The sequence below is a fragment of the Hyaena hyaena genome, unplaced genomic scaffold, assembly GCF_003009895.1.
Source record: "Hyaena hyaena isolate Hyena2069 unplaced genomic scaffold, ASM300989v1 scaffold_1553, whole genome shotgun sequence".
NCBI lineage: Eukaryota > Metazoa > Chordata > Mammalia > Carnivora > Hyaenidae > Hyaena > Hyaena hyaena.
The window spans coordinates 124,777-145,539 of NW_024082190.1; the positions used below are offsets into that span (position 1 = coordinate 124,777).

Below are 20,763 nucleotides of genomic sequence, written 5' to 3' on the forward strand. Positions count from 1 at the left end.
AATTTCCAGTGATATCTTCATTGGCATTTTATAAGATAATTGTTTTAGGATATCAGATAGCTTTTTCTCTAGAGGCTACTTGTTCTTTGGCAAGGACACTAACCCTTCCCAAAGCTGATGATTATTCTGTTTATCTCTTTAAAAAGAGAGAATTATTCATGCTTTGGCAGAAAGCTGAACTGTGCTGTAAACTATAGAGTGAGCTTAATGGTTCTCTGCTGGTGACAAATCTAGCATTGACCAGGACCACTTTTAAACCTAGTCATCTAAATTCCCTAAGTACCATCTTAATAGGGAAAGGGGAGGGAAGATGTAGACCTCTTGAGAGAGAGTTAATGATTTTTTAAAAAGGTAAATGGTTCCTTAGAAGAATAGGGGGCAGTTTATGACAAAGTTCTTCTGGGTGTGGTACCCTCTCCTACTCTTTTCTCCTAATCCACTTTCTTGTGATAAGAGTTTGTCTCCCGTTTGATGAAACTCCTGGGGAGTGGATTTAGAGCAATTGAATGCCTTTTGAAGGATCTGTCTTTAAGTAGATAAGAGAAATTTGGGCAAAGCCTCTCTCTGCATTTGCCTACTGATCAAAGTAATCAGTATACCACAGGGGCACATTTTGGGGAGATATGTCTTCAACTCTTACAGTGATATTTTGGGGTGGCATATTTTGGTACCTTAAAGACACACACATGCACACACAGGCACACTCATATATATATATATATATATACCATGAGTCCAAATGCAATGAATAAAGAAACATACAAATTAGAAGAAATTACATGTATTCTAGAAACCAGTTAAGGATAACATTTAAGTAGAAGATTGCTTCATGAAAGTGCTTTTAATCATAGTCAAGATTGTTTTGCAGGTATAATGAAGATGCTACTGAGGCCAAGTCAAAGGTAGAAACTAGCTCAGCTTGTCTTTATACCATTCTTTTTGATACATATAAGAAAACTATGTGAAGTAGAGGAGATTCTGTAAATCCCTGTATTTGTCAAGGGTAATAGTGGAATGAACAGTGGCAGATAGGATCCACTGTTACAAGTCACAGAATAAATTTCATAGAGAGGTTTGTTAAAAAACAAAATTGAACTCAGTGTCTTTAAAGATCTAATGGGCTTTATTAAGTGATCCATGAATCAGGCAGCATCTCATTTAGCAAGTATGGGGGAGCTCCAAGGAGGAGTTGTGCAAAATGGAAGGTCTTTATAGGAAGGAGTGTGGGGCAAAGAAGTTATTAGCAGAAAGAAAGCATTGTTCCAGGTAAGATCACCTTTCTACAGGTAGAAGAGCAGGCAACGGGTCTTATTAGGGAGATTTACCTCATCTTCCTTTGGGATATGGAGACGGCCCATATGATAGATTACCTCATTGGTGCTGACCAGAAAATTCCTGACTGGTTAAGTCTTCATTTCTGGGGGAAGTCGAAACTATAATTAGATTAAGTCGAAGTTTGGTGACTTGGCTTGGCACAGGTGACTCTATCCTGGGCCTGTGGTTTTCTTTTTAACAGGCCATAGTAGCAGGAGGTTACAATGAATAGTATGCTGATATGAGGCAGGACTCCTTTGTGATAGGGAAGTCAGGAGCATCAGAAAGGAGCTTAGTCTCAGCCACATAACTTAACTGGAGTAGTTGACAAGCTAATAGTAAACTCAATAGGGGAAAGATGGCCTTTGACAGAATGGCTTTAACAAATTGAGAATATATACATGAAAATGATAAAAAATATAAAACATGGAGGTGGGTTCTAGGATATCTACTATCCATAAATAGGAATTTTAGTAGAGAAAATGAATCAAAATAAGGAGAAGCAATAATCAAAGAAATATAGATAGATAGATGATGATAGATAGATGATAGATAGATAGATAGATAGATATAGGCAGGTAACATTACATATGTATATATAATGTCATGGATCTTAATATGGAGCAAAATTGTGAAAGAACTACATCTGTTTTCTTTAAAAATCTTTGAAGTTCAGCTCTCTAGTCATGGAAGGAAAAAGCAAAAGTCTACTTCAGATGAGATTTTTTAATACATTATTGGGCAAGTTGAGGTGTTGGCAAGTGTAAAGCATGTGAGGCAAAGTGAAAAATATTTGCAAAGGCGCAGGGGTAAGGCTTGGCAGTCAACTGCCAACAATAATTTAGTGTTCTTGTAGTTTAGAAGATATAGTTGGGCATATCAAATGGTACTGGATACAAAAGCAGGAGTATTATGACAAAGGGTGTTATGTGTAATGCTAGGGAGATGGGGAAAATATTTAACAATTTAACATGATCCAATTTTCATACTAAAAAAATCATCATGTATTCTGTAATTTTGGAGTGGAGGCAAATTCTATATAAAGAAATTAGTGAGGAGTGGGCTCTGATTTATAACAATGATTTATTAAATCAGTAAAGGGCATGGATTATAGGGAACAGGTTAAAGAGATATTGTTTTGATAGAAATCAGTGGATTTATAGGATGGTAAGGGGAAGGGAGGAATGTTTAGGGGAAGGATTTATTATTAACATGACAAAGTGAAGAATAATTTTAGTGACTATATATGTAATGTAATGCAGTATGAAGTATGGATTGGGGATGTTCAAAGGGATGAGATAATTATAATTATTTCAGTTTTTGACAGGTAAGTAGAGAAATAGAATTGGACTTTATTTTATAGATTTGTAATTTAAGAGGTAATTCCCAATAGGAGATATATCTATGTGGATATTCAGCATATGTGAGATAGTAAGATATAGAAAGGAAGGTGATCATTCAAGGGGAATCAGCAGAGAGGTGAAAAAGAAAGAAAACCTAAATTATATCTATATTTAAATAGTTTGAAGAAGAAAAGAAACCAGCCAAACAGACTGAGATATAAAAATTTAAAAGGTAGAAAAATTAGGACTATGATGCTACCACAGCCTGATAAGAGTTGAATTACAAAAATATGTTGACAATACCAAATTAGGCTTGGAGAACAAATGTGGGAATGTATAAGTTACTATTATGTAGTGATTTAATAGTCAACTAATAATTGAATGCCAGTTATGGACCAGTAGTTTACTTAGTCTTGGAGATATAGGATAAAGAAAGATTTGTTAAACTTAGTGAGTTATGTTGCAAGTGGGGAAGATCAATAATTGTGTCCCGCATAAACTTGTCAAATAAAAAACAAATCAGGACTTAGACTTTATTCGAAGAATTATTACAATGAAAGGAAAGGGTCTGTTGCGATAGGTGGAATGCTCTAATTGATCAGTGATCTGCAACATCTTTAAGGTTAGTCAACAAAGGTTTTTTCTTTTATTGGGAGGAGTAAATAAGACTGGAAAGAACTGCTGTGGGTAAGTAGGGTGAAGGGGAGTGGCATGATCTGACTATATAGATCAAAGAATGTTTTACCTTGAGAGTTACTTATCTCAGGAAGAGCTGTTAAGGGAGGGTTATATGTTGCCTCAGGCTGAAGGTGGGCAAAGTTCAGAAACCTATGAGAAAGAAAGGATCTTAGCCAAAGATTGGTCATTGGGAACAAAGTAGTTTAATCATTAAAAGGCAAGTGAAAATTTAGGGAGTCTGTGTCAGGGCCATGTCATAGGTAAACTAGAGAGGCATCAATGCATGTTATCTAAGTAATAATATGGGGGAAAGGTGCTTTTTTGGAGTAAACCATTTTCTGAAAGGAAGGGGTGAGGAGATTCCTTAAGCTTTTCTGTTTTCTAGGATCACAGGGCTCAGGTAAAATTCAACATTGTGAAATGTGACAAATGAGTTGTGGCACAGGATAATATCACAGAAGGATATTGAACTTAGATCAATGTCAAGAAAGGCTTTTCGGAGGAAAGAATTGAATCTCCAAAAGACTAAGTGAGACAAGTAATTGAGAGAGGCAGTGAAGAAACTGGAATGGTGTCTATAAAAAGCACTGAGGTTTGATTATTATGTAATTTTCAGGGGTGTAAGTGGTTGTATATTGCCATTGTGGAAGGTATCTTATGTATGGCAAAGGGATGTGAGGTTGAAGTAAGAAGGTTCTAAATCAAGGATTTTGTGTGCTGACTCAAGAAATTTGTAACCGATCTTTCAGGGATATGCCAGTGAAATATATTAAGCAAGAATGCCAAATGACCAGATTTGCATTTTGGAAAGTTCACTGTAGCAATAGTTTGTATTATGGTTCAAAGGGAGTAGGAGAATAGGGATTATTTCAGATGTCAGGACATTTTTACTAAATTAAGTGATAAAGACATGCAAAAAAAGCAATGACAGAGATTAGAAGAAAAGGGAGAAGTCAGATATTGAGATGTTGAATATATGGGATCTAGCAACATTTGAGTATGAAGAAGCCTAAGAGAAAAGAGAGCTTAGGGTGGTTACAGGTTTTCTGAGTTAGGTAACTATAGGCACTAGTGCCATTTACTAAAAGCACATGAGAAAAGTGTTCAAAAAGGAAGATTCATGTCTGGGAAATAAATTTAACTGGATATCAGTTTGATCATATTTTTCTGTATAGCTCTGTAGAGAGTTCAGGCCTAAAGCTAGAAATCTGAGAGTCATTAGCACTTAGATAACTATTTAAACTATGAATTAGATACAACCATCTAGAGAGTGTTCAAATCGAGAAAAGACAAAGAGAAAATCCTTTCAATGGTGACATTAAGCAAGGTATGAATAGGTCTTTAAAAAGTCTGGAGGTAAACAAGAGTTCTAGGAAAACTAAGAAGAGTAGTGTATAGAAGCCAAGGGTAGTATTTCAAGGAGTAATTCAATGTAAGAAAAGTATCAGATACATTTGTAGAGGTAAAATCCAATAAATTGAGGCACAAGAAAGGAGAAAGTAGATAACAGCAAATAATGGAATTCTGTTCCAAGAATTTAGGCTCTTTTTTAATAATTTTTTAAAATGTTTATTTATTTTTGAGACACAGACACACGGAGTGCGAGTGGGTCAGGGGCAGAGAGAGAGGGAGACAATCTGAAGCAGGCTCCAGGCTCAGAGCTGTCACCACAGAGCCCGACCTGGGGCTCGAACTCATGAACTGTGAGATCATGACCTTACCCAAAGTTGGACACTTAACTGACTAAGCCACCCAGGTGCCCCAAGAATTTAGGCTTTAGTGAAAGTTAAATACAAAAGATGGGGGGTTGGGATATGTACGATTATTTACATGGGTGCATTTTAAAGTTTAATTTATTTTAATGAATTAAGTTTAGTTTATTTAAATTAATCAATTTTAAGGATGGGAGAGTCTACATCATATTAATAGGTAAAGGGGTTGTGACAGTAGAAGATAAGTGATAGTGAAACAGATGGGACTTAACAGCAATGGAGTGCCTGTCTTGGACGGGAAGGGAAATACTTCTTGTTTTAAGACTGAGTAGGAGGCACTTCTATTCAGAACAAATAGGAATATAGTTAAATGGGCGTATAGTTAAATTTAAGGAATGGAGGAGGATTAGTTGATGGATTTCAGAATTGATGGCCTTGTTTCGCCTGGGAAAGGTGTTTAGAGAGTCCTAGGGAAAAGGCTTTAAAGAGTATTGAGAACAGTATTGAATGTTTGCAATATCTCCTTTTGGGAATGGAAGTGAGCCAGGGCCATGTAAAGCATTTGCTAATTAACAATGATTGTTTGTAAATATAAATTTGAAGCAGCACTAATCTCCAAGGCTTTGTGATTTTTTTTTTCCTGGCAGTACTTAGCAGATTGAGTATATAGGCAGAAAAGGGGACACTTAAGTGATGGGGTTGGGTAGTTGCCTTAAAAACAATAGAAGTTTTTGTTTTTTAATGTATAATCCTTCCATTGAAGATATAAGTAAAGTAGTTTTATTTCTAACCACTCAAATGATCAATAGGATATAGAGAGTCTATGATCCCACATCTAAACTTTTGCAGGAACAGAGATCTTAAAGATAATTTCTTTAAAGACAGTAATATTTTTCTTCAGGGGATAAACTGAATACTAATAAAAGTGTCCAACATTCTAGTTAAGCTGCAACAAAATTTTGAACTACTGTAAATTATTCTGTGAACCCAACATATGTTAGTTTCCTATGAAAATCCAAAGAATACTTTTGGGCTTTCATTGAATACGTATTCTTGCCACCACCTTTTAAAGATCAACATGATTATATATAGTCAAAATTTTATACCAAGATGTCAGAATGGGAAAAGAATCTAGAATGGACACATTTATCGTCATGCGTCTTGCATTTTGTGTAGAAAATTGAAATTATTCTGTTCTACTAATTCTTATGATCTAATGAAATAGATATGAAAATATATTTATTAACTATTATACCTACAAGACAATTGTGAACATTTTAATAGTTTATATTTATATTATTAGACTACCAATTTTAAAATATCCCTTGGAAATACTTTCATGAAATATAAATATTAAATATATTTTATTAATACAGGGATCAACCTATGATGATGAAATTAATAATATCAAATATGTTATTTCAAAAATTAATGAAATTCTGGCTCATAATTCACCAGTTTTGATTGTTCAAAGATGGATACGTGGTTTCTTGGCTAGGAAAAACATGAGGTATGTTTTCTTTTCTTTATTATTTGAATATTAAAATAAGATAATAAAAAAATCAGTGATAAAAAGGAAGTTTTTCAATAAAACACATTTTTGTATTCTCTACCAAAATGGTATTTTAGAGACTATTTGAACTAGTTTATGGAAAATGCCATATACTCTATAGTGGTATTATAATATTTAGGATAATAAAAAATGATAATTTTACTTTTTATTTTAAATTTATCATATAAATAGCTAATCAATAAAGTTTTTATTAAATTGGAGTATTTTACTCATTGTTGGAGTAATTCAGATAGTTTTTCTTTTATTGAACTTAAATATTTCAGTCAAAAACATACTAATTTCTCTCATATTATGGGATGTATTAGAAATATAAGCCATATACTATATTATTGGATACAGTAGAAATATAAATCATGAAACATATGAAGATTTCATATTTTGAGGGGATGTGAAGATAATTTTGCTGAAATATCTGTCACCACATCAGTCTACATACCCTTTATTTAGTTGTCTTTTCCTCTCTGTTTCCTGTATTCCTTTCCAATGGCTGGCATTGCAAATAAAGGAAAACTTTTCTTGCAAGAATCTCTCAACATTTTAATTGGGGAGATCAGATAGGATACTCTGCCATCAACTTACTTTATTAGTTACGACAAACATCAAACATGAAAAAAATAAAGGAACATTCACATATAGTTTATTCTCCAGATGCTAAAATGACAGAGTTCAGAAGACAGAAATGAAATTTGGCCCTGAAAAATAGGATTAAATAGATCTAGAGTTGGGAAATGGGCATGGCCTGAGAAAGTGAGATTGGAAAGTTTCACTGAAATGACGTTCAGCATTCTGCAGTGAGGCTAAGAGAATGTTCTCATGCATTAGCTTGCATGTGCTAAATCACAGGGCAATAGCACTGATAAAGAAATAAGTATGAGGGACAAGTAGGAAAATTGACCATAATATAGTGCCGGCAACTTCTGAGGAAGAAGTTTCATATTCTTTTCAAACCAGGTAACAGTGCAAGAGAGAGTGGGCTGAAAAGTGGGGGCACATAAAATGATTTGCAGTAAAAGATGTGGGAAGTTTTTCAGGCAGTTACTGATAGGTACATATTTTTTCTATCTCATAAGTTCCATTTAGATTTAGTATGCATTTTACAGGAATTAAATATCTAATGAAAGGGACTTGTCTTTAGTTTATGCCCCTGAGATTGAATTTTTCTCTCTTAGATCAAGATTTCCTCTAATACTCATGTAACATGAGAAAAAACCTTGTGCATGGAAACAATTTCTGAAAATTTAGTATGTGTGAACAGAGTTTAAATGAGCTTTGGTGGAAAGAGACTTCAGTAATGGTAATAGATCAGTGGTTCAAGGTGGACTGATTTTGATTATTTTTCTCTTTAAAGTGATGTTCTATTAGTCCCTTTACTTAACTGCTCTGAGCCTGAGTTTCCTCATACATTGAATGATACAGAGGAGAGGCTAAAAACAGGTCTTATTTCACTCTTTGCTTATGGGAATTAAAATCATGAATATAAAGCATAACTCATTCTTACTAGCTGCTATATTTTAAATATCATCACTGTTGTTATATCTTGTTCTATGTGCATTATTTGATTCCCTAAGAAACATACTCTGTGTATTTTCTTTTTTGATTCTTGCACCTTTTAATTACATTTATGACAGCACACACATAGTAATCTTTCAAAAATGTAAATCTAATTTTATTCACCAACTTAAAATCCTCCAATTTCTCCTAGCTTTCTTAGGGGAAACAGCTGGGATATTTGCCTCTACAATGTTCATAACATACTGTTATTATCACTAGCACTTACCATGCTATATTGCAGTTGTCTATATAATTATCTATATCTCCAGATATACTGTACATTCTGTATCTCTAGCATATAATAGAGTGCTTGACAATGTTAGGTGTTCAAAACATACTTTGCACAGTTGGTAAATACATAAATAAATGGATTGTGGAAACTAGAATCAGAAAAGTAGGTCTGGATTCATCTATGGGAAAGTGAAAACAGAAAGGAAGTGGGAAACATACTAAGCTACTATGAGAAGTGCCTATGGATTCCCACAACCTAAAGGTACAAGTGATTAATCCTATCATATATCTATTTCTAGCCATGAAAAATATCTCACCACAGGCAAATATTTCACACCTTGCTCGGAAACTGTTCACTTAAACTGCTTAAAATTTTATACACCGTGTTGAAATACCACATACTGCCTGAATTTAAAAAAACTGTTATCTTTTAAAGTGATGATGCTTCCAATAGGGATGATACAGTGCAAAGGAGGTATACTTTTTAATTTTCTTAAAAATTTAATCCAGTATAATCAACATAAAGTATCAGTTTCAGGTGCATAACACAGTGATTCAGTCATTCCACAGTGCTCATCATGATAACTATACTCTTAATCTCTTTTACTTATTTTACCCATTCATCCACCCAACTCAAGTTCCCTCCAGTAACCATCAGTATGTTCTCAATAGTTGAGTCTGTTTTTTGGTTTGTTTCTTTTTTGTTGTTGTTTGTTTATTTTGTTTGTTAAATTCCACATATGATATGACTAAAACATAATGGTATTTGTCTTTCTGTGACTGGCTTATTTCGCTTAGCATTATACCCTTACCCTCTAGATCCATCCATGCTGCTGTAGATGGCAAAATTTCATTTTTTTTCATGGCTGAGTAATGTGTGTGTGTGTGTGTGTGTGTGTGTGTGTGTGTGTGTACTCTTTTATTTTATCCATTCATCTATCAAGAGACACTTGGGCCGCTTCCATAATTTGGCTATTGGAAATAATGCTGCAATAAACATAGGAGTGCATATATATCTTCTCAAATTAATGTTTTCATACTCTGGGTCAGTACTGTGATTATTGGATCACATATTAATTCTAGTTTTAATTTTTTGAGGAAACTCCATACTGTTTTCTGCAGTGGCTGCACTAGTTTGCATTCCCACCAACAGTGTGTGAGGGTTCCTTTTTCTCCACATCTTTGCCAATACTTGTTTCTTGTGTTTTGATTTTAGTCATTCTGACAGGCTTAAGGTGATATTTCATTGTAGTTTTGATTTGCATTTCCCTGATAGTGAGTGATGTGTGTCTTCATGTGTTTGTTGGCCATCTGTATGTCTTCTTTGGAGAAATGTCTGTTCATGTCTTCTGCCCATTTTTAATTAGATTATTTGGAGGATTATTTTTTGGATGATGAATTGTTTAAATTCTTTATATGTTTTGGGTACTAAAGCTTTACCAGATATGTCACTTGTAAGTATCTGCTCTCATTCAAGAGATTGTCTTTTAGTTTTGTTGATTATTTCCTTTGCTTTATAGAAGATTTTTATTTTGGTGAAGTCTCATAGTTTATTTTGCTTTTGTTTCACTTGCATCAGAGGACAGATCTAGAAAAATGTTTCTATGGCCAGTGTTAGAGACATTACTTCCTATACTCTCTTCTAGGATTTCTGTGGTTTCAGGTCTCACATTTAGGTCTTTACCCATTTGGAATTTATTTTTGTGTATGTTATAAGAAAGTGGTCTAGTTTTCCCAACACCATTTGTTGAAGAGACTGTCTTTTTCCCATTGCATATCCATTTCGGCTTTGTTGAATTTTACTTGGCCATATAATTTTGGGTTTATTTCTAGGCTCTCAGTTATATTCCATTGATCCCTGTGTCTATTTCTTTGTCAGTACTATACTGCTTTGATGATTACAACTTTGCAGTATATCTTGAAATCTGGACTTGTGATACTTCGAGTGTTGTTCTTTTTGAATACTGCTCTGGCTTTTCAGGGTCTTTTGTGGTTCCAGACAGATTTTAGGGTTGTTTGTTTTAGTTCTCTAAAAAATGCTGTCTGTATTTTGATAGGGATTGCATTAAATGTGTAGTTTGCTTTGTGTGGTATGGACATTTTAACATATTTGTTTCCCCAGTCCATGAGCATAGAATATCTTTCCATTTGTTTGTGTCATTTTCAGTTTCTTTCATAAGTGTTTTATAGTTTTCAGAGTGCAGGTCTTTCACTTCCTTTGTTAAGTTTATTGCTAGATATTTTATTATATCAGGTGCAATTATAAATGTGATTGTTTTCTTAATTTCTCATTCTACTATTGCATTGTTAGTGTATAGAAATGCAATGAATTTTTGTATTTTGGTTTTGTATCCTGTGACTATATTGAATTTATTGATTAGTTCTAGTAGGTTTTTGGCGGAGTCTTCAGGATTTTCTATTTATAGTATCATGTCATCTGGAAAAAAGAGAGAGTTTAACTTCTTCCTAACTAAGTTGGATGATTTTGTTGGTTTTTCATGTTTGATTGCTGTGGCTAGGACTTCCAGTACTATGTTAAATAAAAGTGGTGAAACTGGACATCCTTGTCTTGTTCCTGATCTTAGAGGGAAATCTCTCAGATTCACACCATTCAGTAAGATGTTAGCTGTAGGTTTTTTTTTTTAATTTTTTTAATTTTTTTATTTTATTTTATTTTTTTAAAATTTTTTCTAATGTTTTATTTATCTCTAGGAGAGAGAGAGAGAGACAGCGTGAGCAGGGGAGGGTCAGAGAGAGAGGGAGTCACAGACGGGAACAGGCTCCAGGCTCTGAGCTGGCAGTTAGCACAGAGCCCGACGCGGGGCTCGAACCCACGAACCGCGAGATCATGACCTAAGCGAAAGTCGGACGCTTAACCGACTAAGCCACCCAGGCGCCCCGGTTTTTTTTTTTAAATGGCATTTTTTATGTTAAGGCATATTTCCTTACATCTACTGTGTTGAGAGTCTTTATCATGAGTGGATGTTGTACTTTGTCAAAAGCTTTTTCTGTATCTATTGAAATGAGCATATATTTTTTATCCTTTCTCTTATTGATTTGTTTTATCAAATTGAGTGAATTGTGGATATTGAACAACTCTTGTATCTTGGGAATAAATCCTATTTGATGGTGTGATTAATTTTTTTCTAATGTATTTTTGGATTCAGTTGCCAATATTTTATTGAGGGTTTTTTGTGTTCATGTTTATGAAAGATATTGACCTGTAGTTCTCTTTTTTTTTTTGTGATGTGTTTATCTGGCTTTAATATTAAGGTAATGTTGGTTTCATAGAATGAATTTGGAAATTTTCCTTCCTGTTTTATTTTTTGGAATAGTTTGTGGAAAATAGCTATTAACTCTTCTTTACATGTTTGGTAGAATTCACTGATAAAGTCTTGGACTTTTGTTTGTTGGGAGTTTTTTGATTGGTAATTCAATTTCTTTCCTGGTAATCCTCTGTTCAAATTTTCTATTTCTTTCTGATTCAGTTTTGGGAAATTATATGATTCTAGGAATTTATCTATTTCTTCTAGGTTGTCCCAATTTGTTGGCATATAATTTTTCATATTTCCTTACAGTCTTTTGTATTTCTGTGGTGTTGGATATTATTTCTTCTCTTTCATTTCTAATTTTGTTTACTTGAATCCTTCTCTCTCTCTCTCTCTTTAGTCTCTCTCTCTCACAGGAGTCTGGCTAAAGTTTATCAGTTTTGTCCGTCTTTTCAAAGAGTCAGTTCTTGGTTTCATTGATCTCTTCTATTTTTTTAAGTTTCTGCTTCATTTATTTCTGTTCTCATTTTCATTATTTCCTTCTACTTGTTTTGGGCTTTTTTTGTTTGTTTTTGTTTTTTTTTCTCTACCTCCTTTAGGTGTAAGATTAGGTTGTTTATTTGGAATTTTTCTTTCTTTTTGAGGTATGCATGTATTGCTGTAAACTTCCATCTGAGAATAGCTTCTTCTGTATCCCAAAGGTTTTGGACCTTATATGTTTTCAATTTTATTTGTTCTCATGTATTTCTTTATTTCCTCCTTGATTTTTTGGTTGACCCATTCATTATTAGTAGTATGTTATTTGACTTCTATTTACATTGTTTCCAATTTTTTTTCTTTTGGTTGATTTCTAGTTTCATAGTGTTGTGGTCAGAAAAGATACATGATATGACTTCAGCCTTTTTGATTACATTGGGACTTGCATTGTAGACTAACATGTGATCTCTTCTGGAGAATGTTCTAGGTGCACTTGAAAAGACTATGTATTCTACTGTTTTAGGATAGAATGTTGTGAATATATCTGTTAAATTCGTCTGGTCCAATGTGTCATTCAAAGCCATTGTTTCTTGTTGATTTTCTGGTTTGGTGATCTATCCATTGATGTAAGTGGGGTGTTAAAGTCCCCTACTATTGTTGTATTATTATTGATTTCTTCCTTTATGATTATTATTAGTTGCTTTATTTATTTGAGTGCTTTCATATTGGGTGCATAAATATTTAAATTATCTTCCTGTTGGATTGCTTCCCTTAGGATTATATACTATCCTTCTTTGTCTCTTGTTACAGCCCTTGATTTAAAGTGTATTTTGTCCATTATAAGTATTGCCAACCCAGCCTTCTTTTCACTTTCATTTGTACGATAAATGCTTTTCCAACTCTTCACTTTTAATCTGCCTGTATCTTTGGGCCTGAAATGATATAGATGGGTCTTGCTTGTTTATCCATTCTGTCACCCTATGTCTTTTGATTGATTAGTCCATTTATATTCAAAGTAATTTTTGATAGATATTTAGTTATTGCCATTGTGTTAAATGTTTTATGATTGTTTTTATAGACTCCTCTGTTCCTTTGTCTCTTGCTTTCTTTTCTAAGTTTGTTGGTTTATTTTTAGTGATATACTTCGATTCCTTTAGTGATATGCCTGGGTGCTTTTCTCTTTATTTCTTTATTTTTGCATATCTATAACCAGTTTTTGATTTGTGTTTAGTTACCATTAGGTAATGTATAGTAAGTTAATTTCAAAATGATTCTAAAAGCACTAACTTTTACTCCTTCCCCTTCCCAATTTTTAGGTATATGTTGCTTTACTTTACCTCCTCTTATTTTGTGAATCCCTAGACTAATTTTTATATATTTAATTTTACTGAGTTTGTTCTTCCTACTTTTCTTACTCCTACTTATATGTTTCTACTTAAGAGTCTCCTTTAACATTTATTATAATGCTGGGTTAGTGGTGATGAATTTCTTTAGCTTTTGTTTGCCTGGGATACTATTTATCTCTCTATTCTGAATTATAGCTTTGCTGGATAGAGTATTATCAGTTGCAGATTTTTTTTCTTTTAGCGCTTTGAATATATCATGCCACTTCCTTCTGGCCAGCAAGGTTTCTGCTGAAAAAACAAAAGAAATCAGCCTAATAGCTTTATGGGGTTTCCCTTGTATGTAACTATTTTATTTTCTCTTGCTGCTTTTAAAATTTTCTATTTATCTCTACTCTTGGCCACTTTAATTACTATGTGGGGACCTCCTTGGGTTTTGTTAGGGGCTCTCTGTGCTTCCTGGATGTGGATTTCTGTTTCCTTCACTGGATTTGAGAAATTTTCAGCTATTATTTCGTCAAATAAATTATCTGTCCCCTTTTCTCTCTCTTGTCTTTCTGAGATCCCTCTAATGTGAATGTTATTATACTTGATGGTGTAGCTTTCCTTTAGTCTATTTTCATTTAAAAAATTTTTCCTCTCTTCTGTTCAGCTTGATTGCTTTCATTACTCTGTCCTCCAAGTTGCAATTCCCTTCTTCTGGTTCCTCTAATATTTATTCCATCTAGTGTAATTTTAATTTCAGTTACAGATTTATTAATTTATAAACTTTTTCCCCCTGTCTCTTTGTTGAGGTCCTCCTCTCTTTTCTGAAGTCCATTGATTATTTTTATGACCATTACTTTAAATTCTCTACCAAGAATATTGCTTATCTCCATTTCATTTAGCTCTTTTGCTGTGATTTTGTCCTGTCCTGTTCTTTCATTTGGGACATATTCCTGTGTTTCTTCATTTTGTCTAACTTTCTGTGTGGATTTCTATGTTAGGAAAGCCAGCTACATCTCCTACATTTGAAAGTAGAGGCCTTATGAAGAACAGGTCATATAGTGCAATGTCCCCTGTTCACTGTACTTGGCACTTCAGGGGTGACTTCTATGTGTGTTGTATGCACCCTACTATTTTGCCTGAACCACATTTGCCTTCAGTTCAGTCATCTGCAGTGGCTTTCTTTGCTTGTTTTGGGCAGGATTTGGTGGTCTTATGTTGCCTTCAGTTCAGTCATCTTCAATGGCTCTCTTTGCTTGTTTGGGGCAGGATTTGGTCTTATGTTGTTGGAGCCATCTTGCATTTGAGTTGAATCAGACCAGGCATTTGCCAGAATTGTGGGATCACTAAACTGCAGGGCACTTTCCATGTTTTCCCCTGAGAAGCTTTCTTTGGTGGGTGGGGCCTACAGTCAGGTTAGATGTTTGTCCCTTCCTGCTGCTGGGGCTGCAGTTGAACTGGTATGTGTGTCTTTCTTCCCCTCTACCTGGGGCAGGAGTCACTTTCAGGTAGTGCTGACCCCTGTCAGGCTTGTGGTTTGCATGCACTCCTGCCAAAGGTATATTGGATGAGGACGGTCTGCAGGAGAGTGCAAGGATGAAGTATGCAGTGTTAGTGGAGTCTGAGCTAGTCTGCTGTGGGAGGGACCTGCAGTCACCTCAGAAAATTCCTTCTGACGCTGGGCTGGAGGGGTGGGTCTGCAGAAGAGCTCAGGAGCAGGGCACAACTGGTCAGCAAGCTAGGTGAAGAGTGTTTAGGCTGTGCTGGTTCCTACTAGTGTTCCTGTATGTAGAGTGTAGAGTGGGGAAGGGAAGGATATGTATCCAGTGGCAGACAGCTGTTGTGTGTTGGACATTGTGGTTAGTTATGAACAAATGGTTTCCCTCCCTCTCTCTTTTTATCTTATTTTTCCTTCCCTTCCCCTATGTTTATCTGTTGTATTTCTTAAATTCCATGTATGCGTGAAATTATGTATTTGTCTTTTTCTGACTGACTTCTTTTGCTTGGTGTAATACACTCTAGTTCATCCACAGTATTGCAAATGGCAAGATTTCACTATTTTTGATTGCTGGGTGCATTATACATATAGATACACAACACATATTCTGAATCCATTCATCAGTCAATAGACATTTGGGCTCTTTCCATAACTTGGCTATTGTTGATAGTGCTGCTGTAAACATTGGGGTGCATGTGCCCCTTCAAATCAGCGTTTTTGTATCCTTTGAATAAATACCTCATAGTGCAATTGCTGGGTCATAGGAGTGTTCTATTTTTAATTTTTTGAGAGAATCCATACTGTTCTCCAGCGTGGTTGTACCAGTTTGCATCCCACCAACAATGCAAAAGGGTCCTTTTTCTCTGCATCATTGCCAACATCTGTTGTTTCCTAAGTTGTTCATTTTAGCCATTGTGACAGGTGTGAGACGGTATCACATTGTGGTTTTGATTTGTATTTCCTTGATGATGAGTGATGTTGAGAAGCTTTTTGTGCAGAGGCTTTTTGTCATGTAAGAGACTCTTAAATACAGAGAACAAACTGAGGATTGCTGGAGGGGAGAGGGTAGGGGGATATGTTAAATGAGTGATGGGCATTATGGAAGGTATATTTAGGGATGAGCACTGGGTGTCATGTAAGAGATAAATCACTCAGTTCTACTCCTGAAACCAAGGCTACACTGTATATCAACTAACTTGAATTAAATAAAAAAAGAAATGAAATGAAACTGTGTCAAGTTCTATTGTTTAAGCTATTCCAAATTCTGTGCTCTTTTTACTTTTCTTCCTATAGTGTTTTCTGAAGAGCCCCAGTCTTTTTAGCAGAGAATTGTTTTCAGAAACTGGTATCTGGGAATTGGACATGTTCATTACTACTAGAATGTCATGTTTCCTAGGGAATTTTGATAGACACAATAGGAAATGGTTTATCTTTTACATCATGAATTCATACTGACACCTCTAACACTAATCTATTAAGGGGGTTCTGTACTTTTTTCTTTCCACTTTATACTTTCCTTCTACGTGTGAATTTTGGTTGCCAACATTATCATTATTTTACTCATTACCTTAATTCTAATAGAAATAAAATAGTTCAGAATTGCTATACATAAACCACTATCAACTGCAAACCTATTTAATAAAATTAAAATCTGTTGCAGGTGTTTTTTGTATTTATTCTGGGAATGTATATTTAAAATAATTGTTGACTAGATACTTGGTGTTATTATAGTATATTATTAGTTCCTTTTCTAATAATTTCATTTCTTTTAAATTTTTAAAATATCTATTTTCATCTTCTATTTCTCCCTTTGGGCATCTTCTGTGCTGTTTATTATGCTCCTTCTATTTTGGTATTTATTTTTAAAATGAATTTTAACATTGTGGTTCTTTTCTGAGTCTTATCACTGTATTTCTAAACTTACCTACTTCTAATATATGTAGTCTTGTATGCCTTTTATCATTTTATTGATACCTTTTAATTTATTTAAAAAGATAAGACTTTAATTTCTTTTGGAGAAGTTTAAGTTACACATAAATATTAAACAATAGGTACAGAGATTTGTAATATACTCCCAGCCTCTACTCATTTATAGCCTCTCCCTTTATAAACATCCTCCATCAGAGTGGTACCTTTGTTAGAATTGATGAACTTACATTGATGCATAATGATCACCCAAATCCATAGTTTACATTATAATATACTCTGTTTTATTTATTCTATGGATTGGACACATGTATAATGGCACACATCATCATTATTGAATTACATAGTGTATCTTCTCTGTCTCCAAAAATTCTTTTCTTCTTCCTATTCATTTCTCTTCCCATTTCAAACCCCTGGCACCCACTGATTTTTTATTGTCTCCATAATTTTGCCTATTCTAGAATATCATATGGTTGCAGTTATATATATAGTATGTAGACATTTCAAATTGACTTTCCCTTAGTAACATACATTTAAGGTTTCTCTATGTATTTTCATGGCTTGATAAGCTCATTTCTTTTTAGAGCTGAATAATATTCCATTGTCTGAATGTACCTGTTTTTTATCCATTCCCCTTCTGAAGAACATACTGGTTACTTTCAAATTTTGACAATTATGGATAAAGATGCTATAAACATCCATGTGCAGGTTTTTGTTTTGGACATAAGTTTTCAACACCTTTGTATAAATACCAAGGAATATGATTGCTAGACTGTATGGTAAAATTTGCTTAGTTTTATAAGAAACTGCCAAACTGTTTTCCAAAGTGGCTGTGTCATTTTGAATACCCACCAGGAGTGAATTAGGGTTTCTGGTGCATTGCTTCCTCGCCATCATTTGGAGTTGTCATTGTTTCAGATTTTGGCTATTCTAATAGATGTGTAGTAGTATCTTATTGTTATTTTAATTTGCATTTTTCTGATTTGCATATTATGTGGAACATTTTTTCATAAGTTTATTTTCTAAAGAAAGAGTGCTTTTTTTTTTAATGTTTTTTTTTTTTTTTTTAATTTTTGAGAGAGAGAGAGAGACAGAGTGCGAGCAGGAGAGGGGCAGAGAGAGACTGAGACACAGAATCCCAAGCAGGCTCTAAGCTCTAAGCTGTCAGTACAGGAGCCCGATAGGGGGCTCAAACCCACCAACTGTAAATCATGACCCGAGCTGAAGTTGGATGCTTATCTGGCTGAGCCACCTAGGTATTTATTATAAAAATAAAAATGCTTATTTTCTATCTGTATATCTTATTTTGTGAGGTGTTTCAAGATATCTGACCCTTTTTTAAACTGTATTGTTTTCTTATTGTTGAATTTTAAGAATTATGTATTAATTTTGGAAAACGGTCCTTTATCAAGTATGTCTATTGAAAATAGTTTAACCTAGTCTATAGCTTGTCTTCTCATTCTTTTAACTTTGTCTTTTACAGAGATAAAGTTTTTAATTTTAATGAAATCAAGCTTATCATTTCTTCTTTCATGGATTGTGTCTTTGGTGTTGCATCTAAAAAGTCTTTGTCATACCCAAGGTCATCTAGGTTTTCACCAATGTTATATCTTGTAAGAGTTTTATAGTTTTGCATTTTACATTTAGGTCACAGATCCATTTTGATTATTTTCATGAAAGAAATGCTGAGGTTTGTATCTAGATTCATTTAGCTTTTGCAAATGTATGTTCCAGCATCATTTATAGATAAGGCTGTCTTTGTTCCATTGTATTGTCTTTGCTTCTTTGTCAAAGATTAGTTGACTCTATGCATACATATCTATTTCCGAGGTCTCTATTCTGTTCCACTGATCTATTTATCTTTTGTCTTGCCAATACCATCCTGTTTTGATTACCGTAGCTTTTTAGTAATCTTGAAGTTGCGTAATGTCAGTCCTTCAATTTTGTTCTTCCATGTTTTGTTACTGAGTCTGGATTTTTTTTGCCTTTTAGTGGAAGCTTTAAAATCAGTGTGTCCATATCCACAAAATAATCTGCTGGAATTTTGGTTGACCTTGCACTGAATCTATAGATAAGTTGGGACAAACTGAAATCTTGACAATAGTGAGTCTTCCTATCTATGAAACATTAAATCTCTCATTTAATTAATCTTTCTTTGATTTTGTTCATTAGAATTTTGTTTGTAGTTTCCCTCAAATAGATATTGTACATATTTATTAGATCTGAACCTAAGTACTTCATTTTAAGAGGGTGCTAATGTATGGTATTATGTTTTACTCGTTCATTGTTGGCATATCAGAAATTGACTGAATTTTGTGCATTAAACTTGTGTCTTTCAATCTTGCTATAATTGCTTGTTAGTGCCTGGAGAGTTTTTTAGTTTTTTTTTTTTCTGTTTGTCAGATTTTTTTTAGATATTCTATGTAGACAATCATTCACAAAGAAAGGCAGTATTTTCCTTCTTTTGCAGTCTGTATACCTTCAATATTCTTTTCCTGTTATATTAGCTAGAACTTCCAGGACAGGTGTTGAAAGGAGTGGTGAGAGGACACCCTTACCTTGGACCTCATCTTAGTGAAAAACTTCTAGTTTTGCATTTTTAAGTATGATATTAGTGGTAAAGATGTTCAGTAGATATTATTTATTTTATTAAAATTTTTAAAATGTTTTCTTTATTTTTGAGAGAGAGAGAGAAAGAGTGCAAGCAGGAGAGGGGCATAGAGAGGAGACACAGGCTCCAGGCTCTGAGCTAGCTGTCGGCACAGAGCCTGATGTGGAGCTCGAACTCATGAACCTTGAGATCGTGATCTGAGCCAAAGTGAGATACTTAACTAACTAAAGCCACCCAGGCACCTCACTGGTAGATATTATTTTTAACATGTTGAGGGAGTTCTCCTTTATTCCTGTGTTTCTGAGAATTTTTATCATGAATAGGTATTGAATTTTTTTAAAATGTTTTTTTCTACTCTATTGATTAGGATCATGTGATTGTTTCCTTCCCTCCCTCTTTCCTTCCTCCCCCCAACCTCCTTCCCTCTCCCCCTCTTTCTCTTTCTTTCCTTCTTTCTTTCTTTCTTTCTTTCTTTCTTTCTTTCTTTCTTTCTTTCTTTCTCTTGTTTATTTAATGGATTTAATTAACTGATTTTTGAATGTTTAACCAGCCTTTCGTACCAGGGATAAATCCCCTTGGGTAGTAGTGTATAATTCCTTTTATATATTGTTGGATTTGATTTGCTAATATTTCATTTAAAATGTTTACATCTATGTTGCTGCATGATATTGGTCTGCAGCTTTTTCTTGTATGTCTTTGTCTACTTTTCATGTTAGAGCAGCTGGCTTTATAGAAAGGTTAGGAAGACTGTTCCTATCCATTAGAAGAAATTGTAGAGAATTCATATAATTCCTATATTTTTAATTTATTCATTCATTTTGACTGAGAGAGAGCACACACAAGCTAGGGAGGATCAGAGAGAAGGGAGAAAGAGAATCCTAAACCAGCTCTGTGTTGTCAATATGGAACCTGACATGGGACTTGATCCTGTGAACTGGAAGATCATGACCTAAGCTGAAATCAAGAGGCTCTCACTTAACCAATGGAAGCACCCAGGTGACCCTCCTATAATTTTCATTTCTTTTCTTCCTCATACTTTGAGTTTAATTTGCTCTTCTTTTGCTTGTTTCATAAGGTGGAAGCTGAGATTATTGCTTTTCATTATTTTTTAACATATGCCACCAATACTATGTATTTTCCTCTAAGCACTACTTTCACTGCATTACACAAATTTTGATAAGTTGTGTTTTCATTTTCAATTCACACTTGATCTTAGCTAAAAGGCTGAGAAACGATTCATTTTCAGTTCAAA

At 34.2% G+C, this 20,763-nt stretch overlaps 1 protein-coding gene across 4 annotated transcripts in view; it reads left to right on the plus strand.

The window, feature by feature from the left end:
- The window catches only part of LRRIQ3 (leucine rich repeats and IQ motif containing 3), a 206,482-nt gene that overhangs the window by 53,601 nt on the left and 132,118 nt on the right, over positions 1-20,763 (plus strand). For all 4 annotated transcript variants that reach the window (XM_039224202.1, XM_039224204.1, XM_039224205.1 and 1 more), the window contains one exon: positions 6,424-6,557. In XM_039224202.1, coding sequence (XP_039080133.1) covers positions 6,424-6,557 — 134 coding nt within the window. The remainder of the gene's footprint in view (positions 1-6,423; positions 6,558-20,763) is intronic.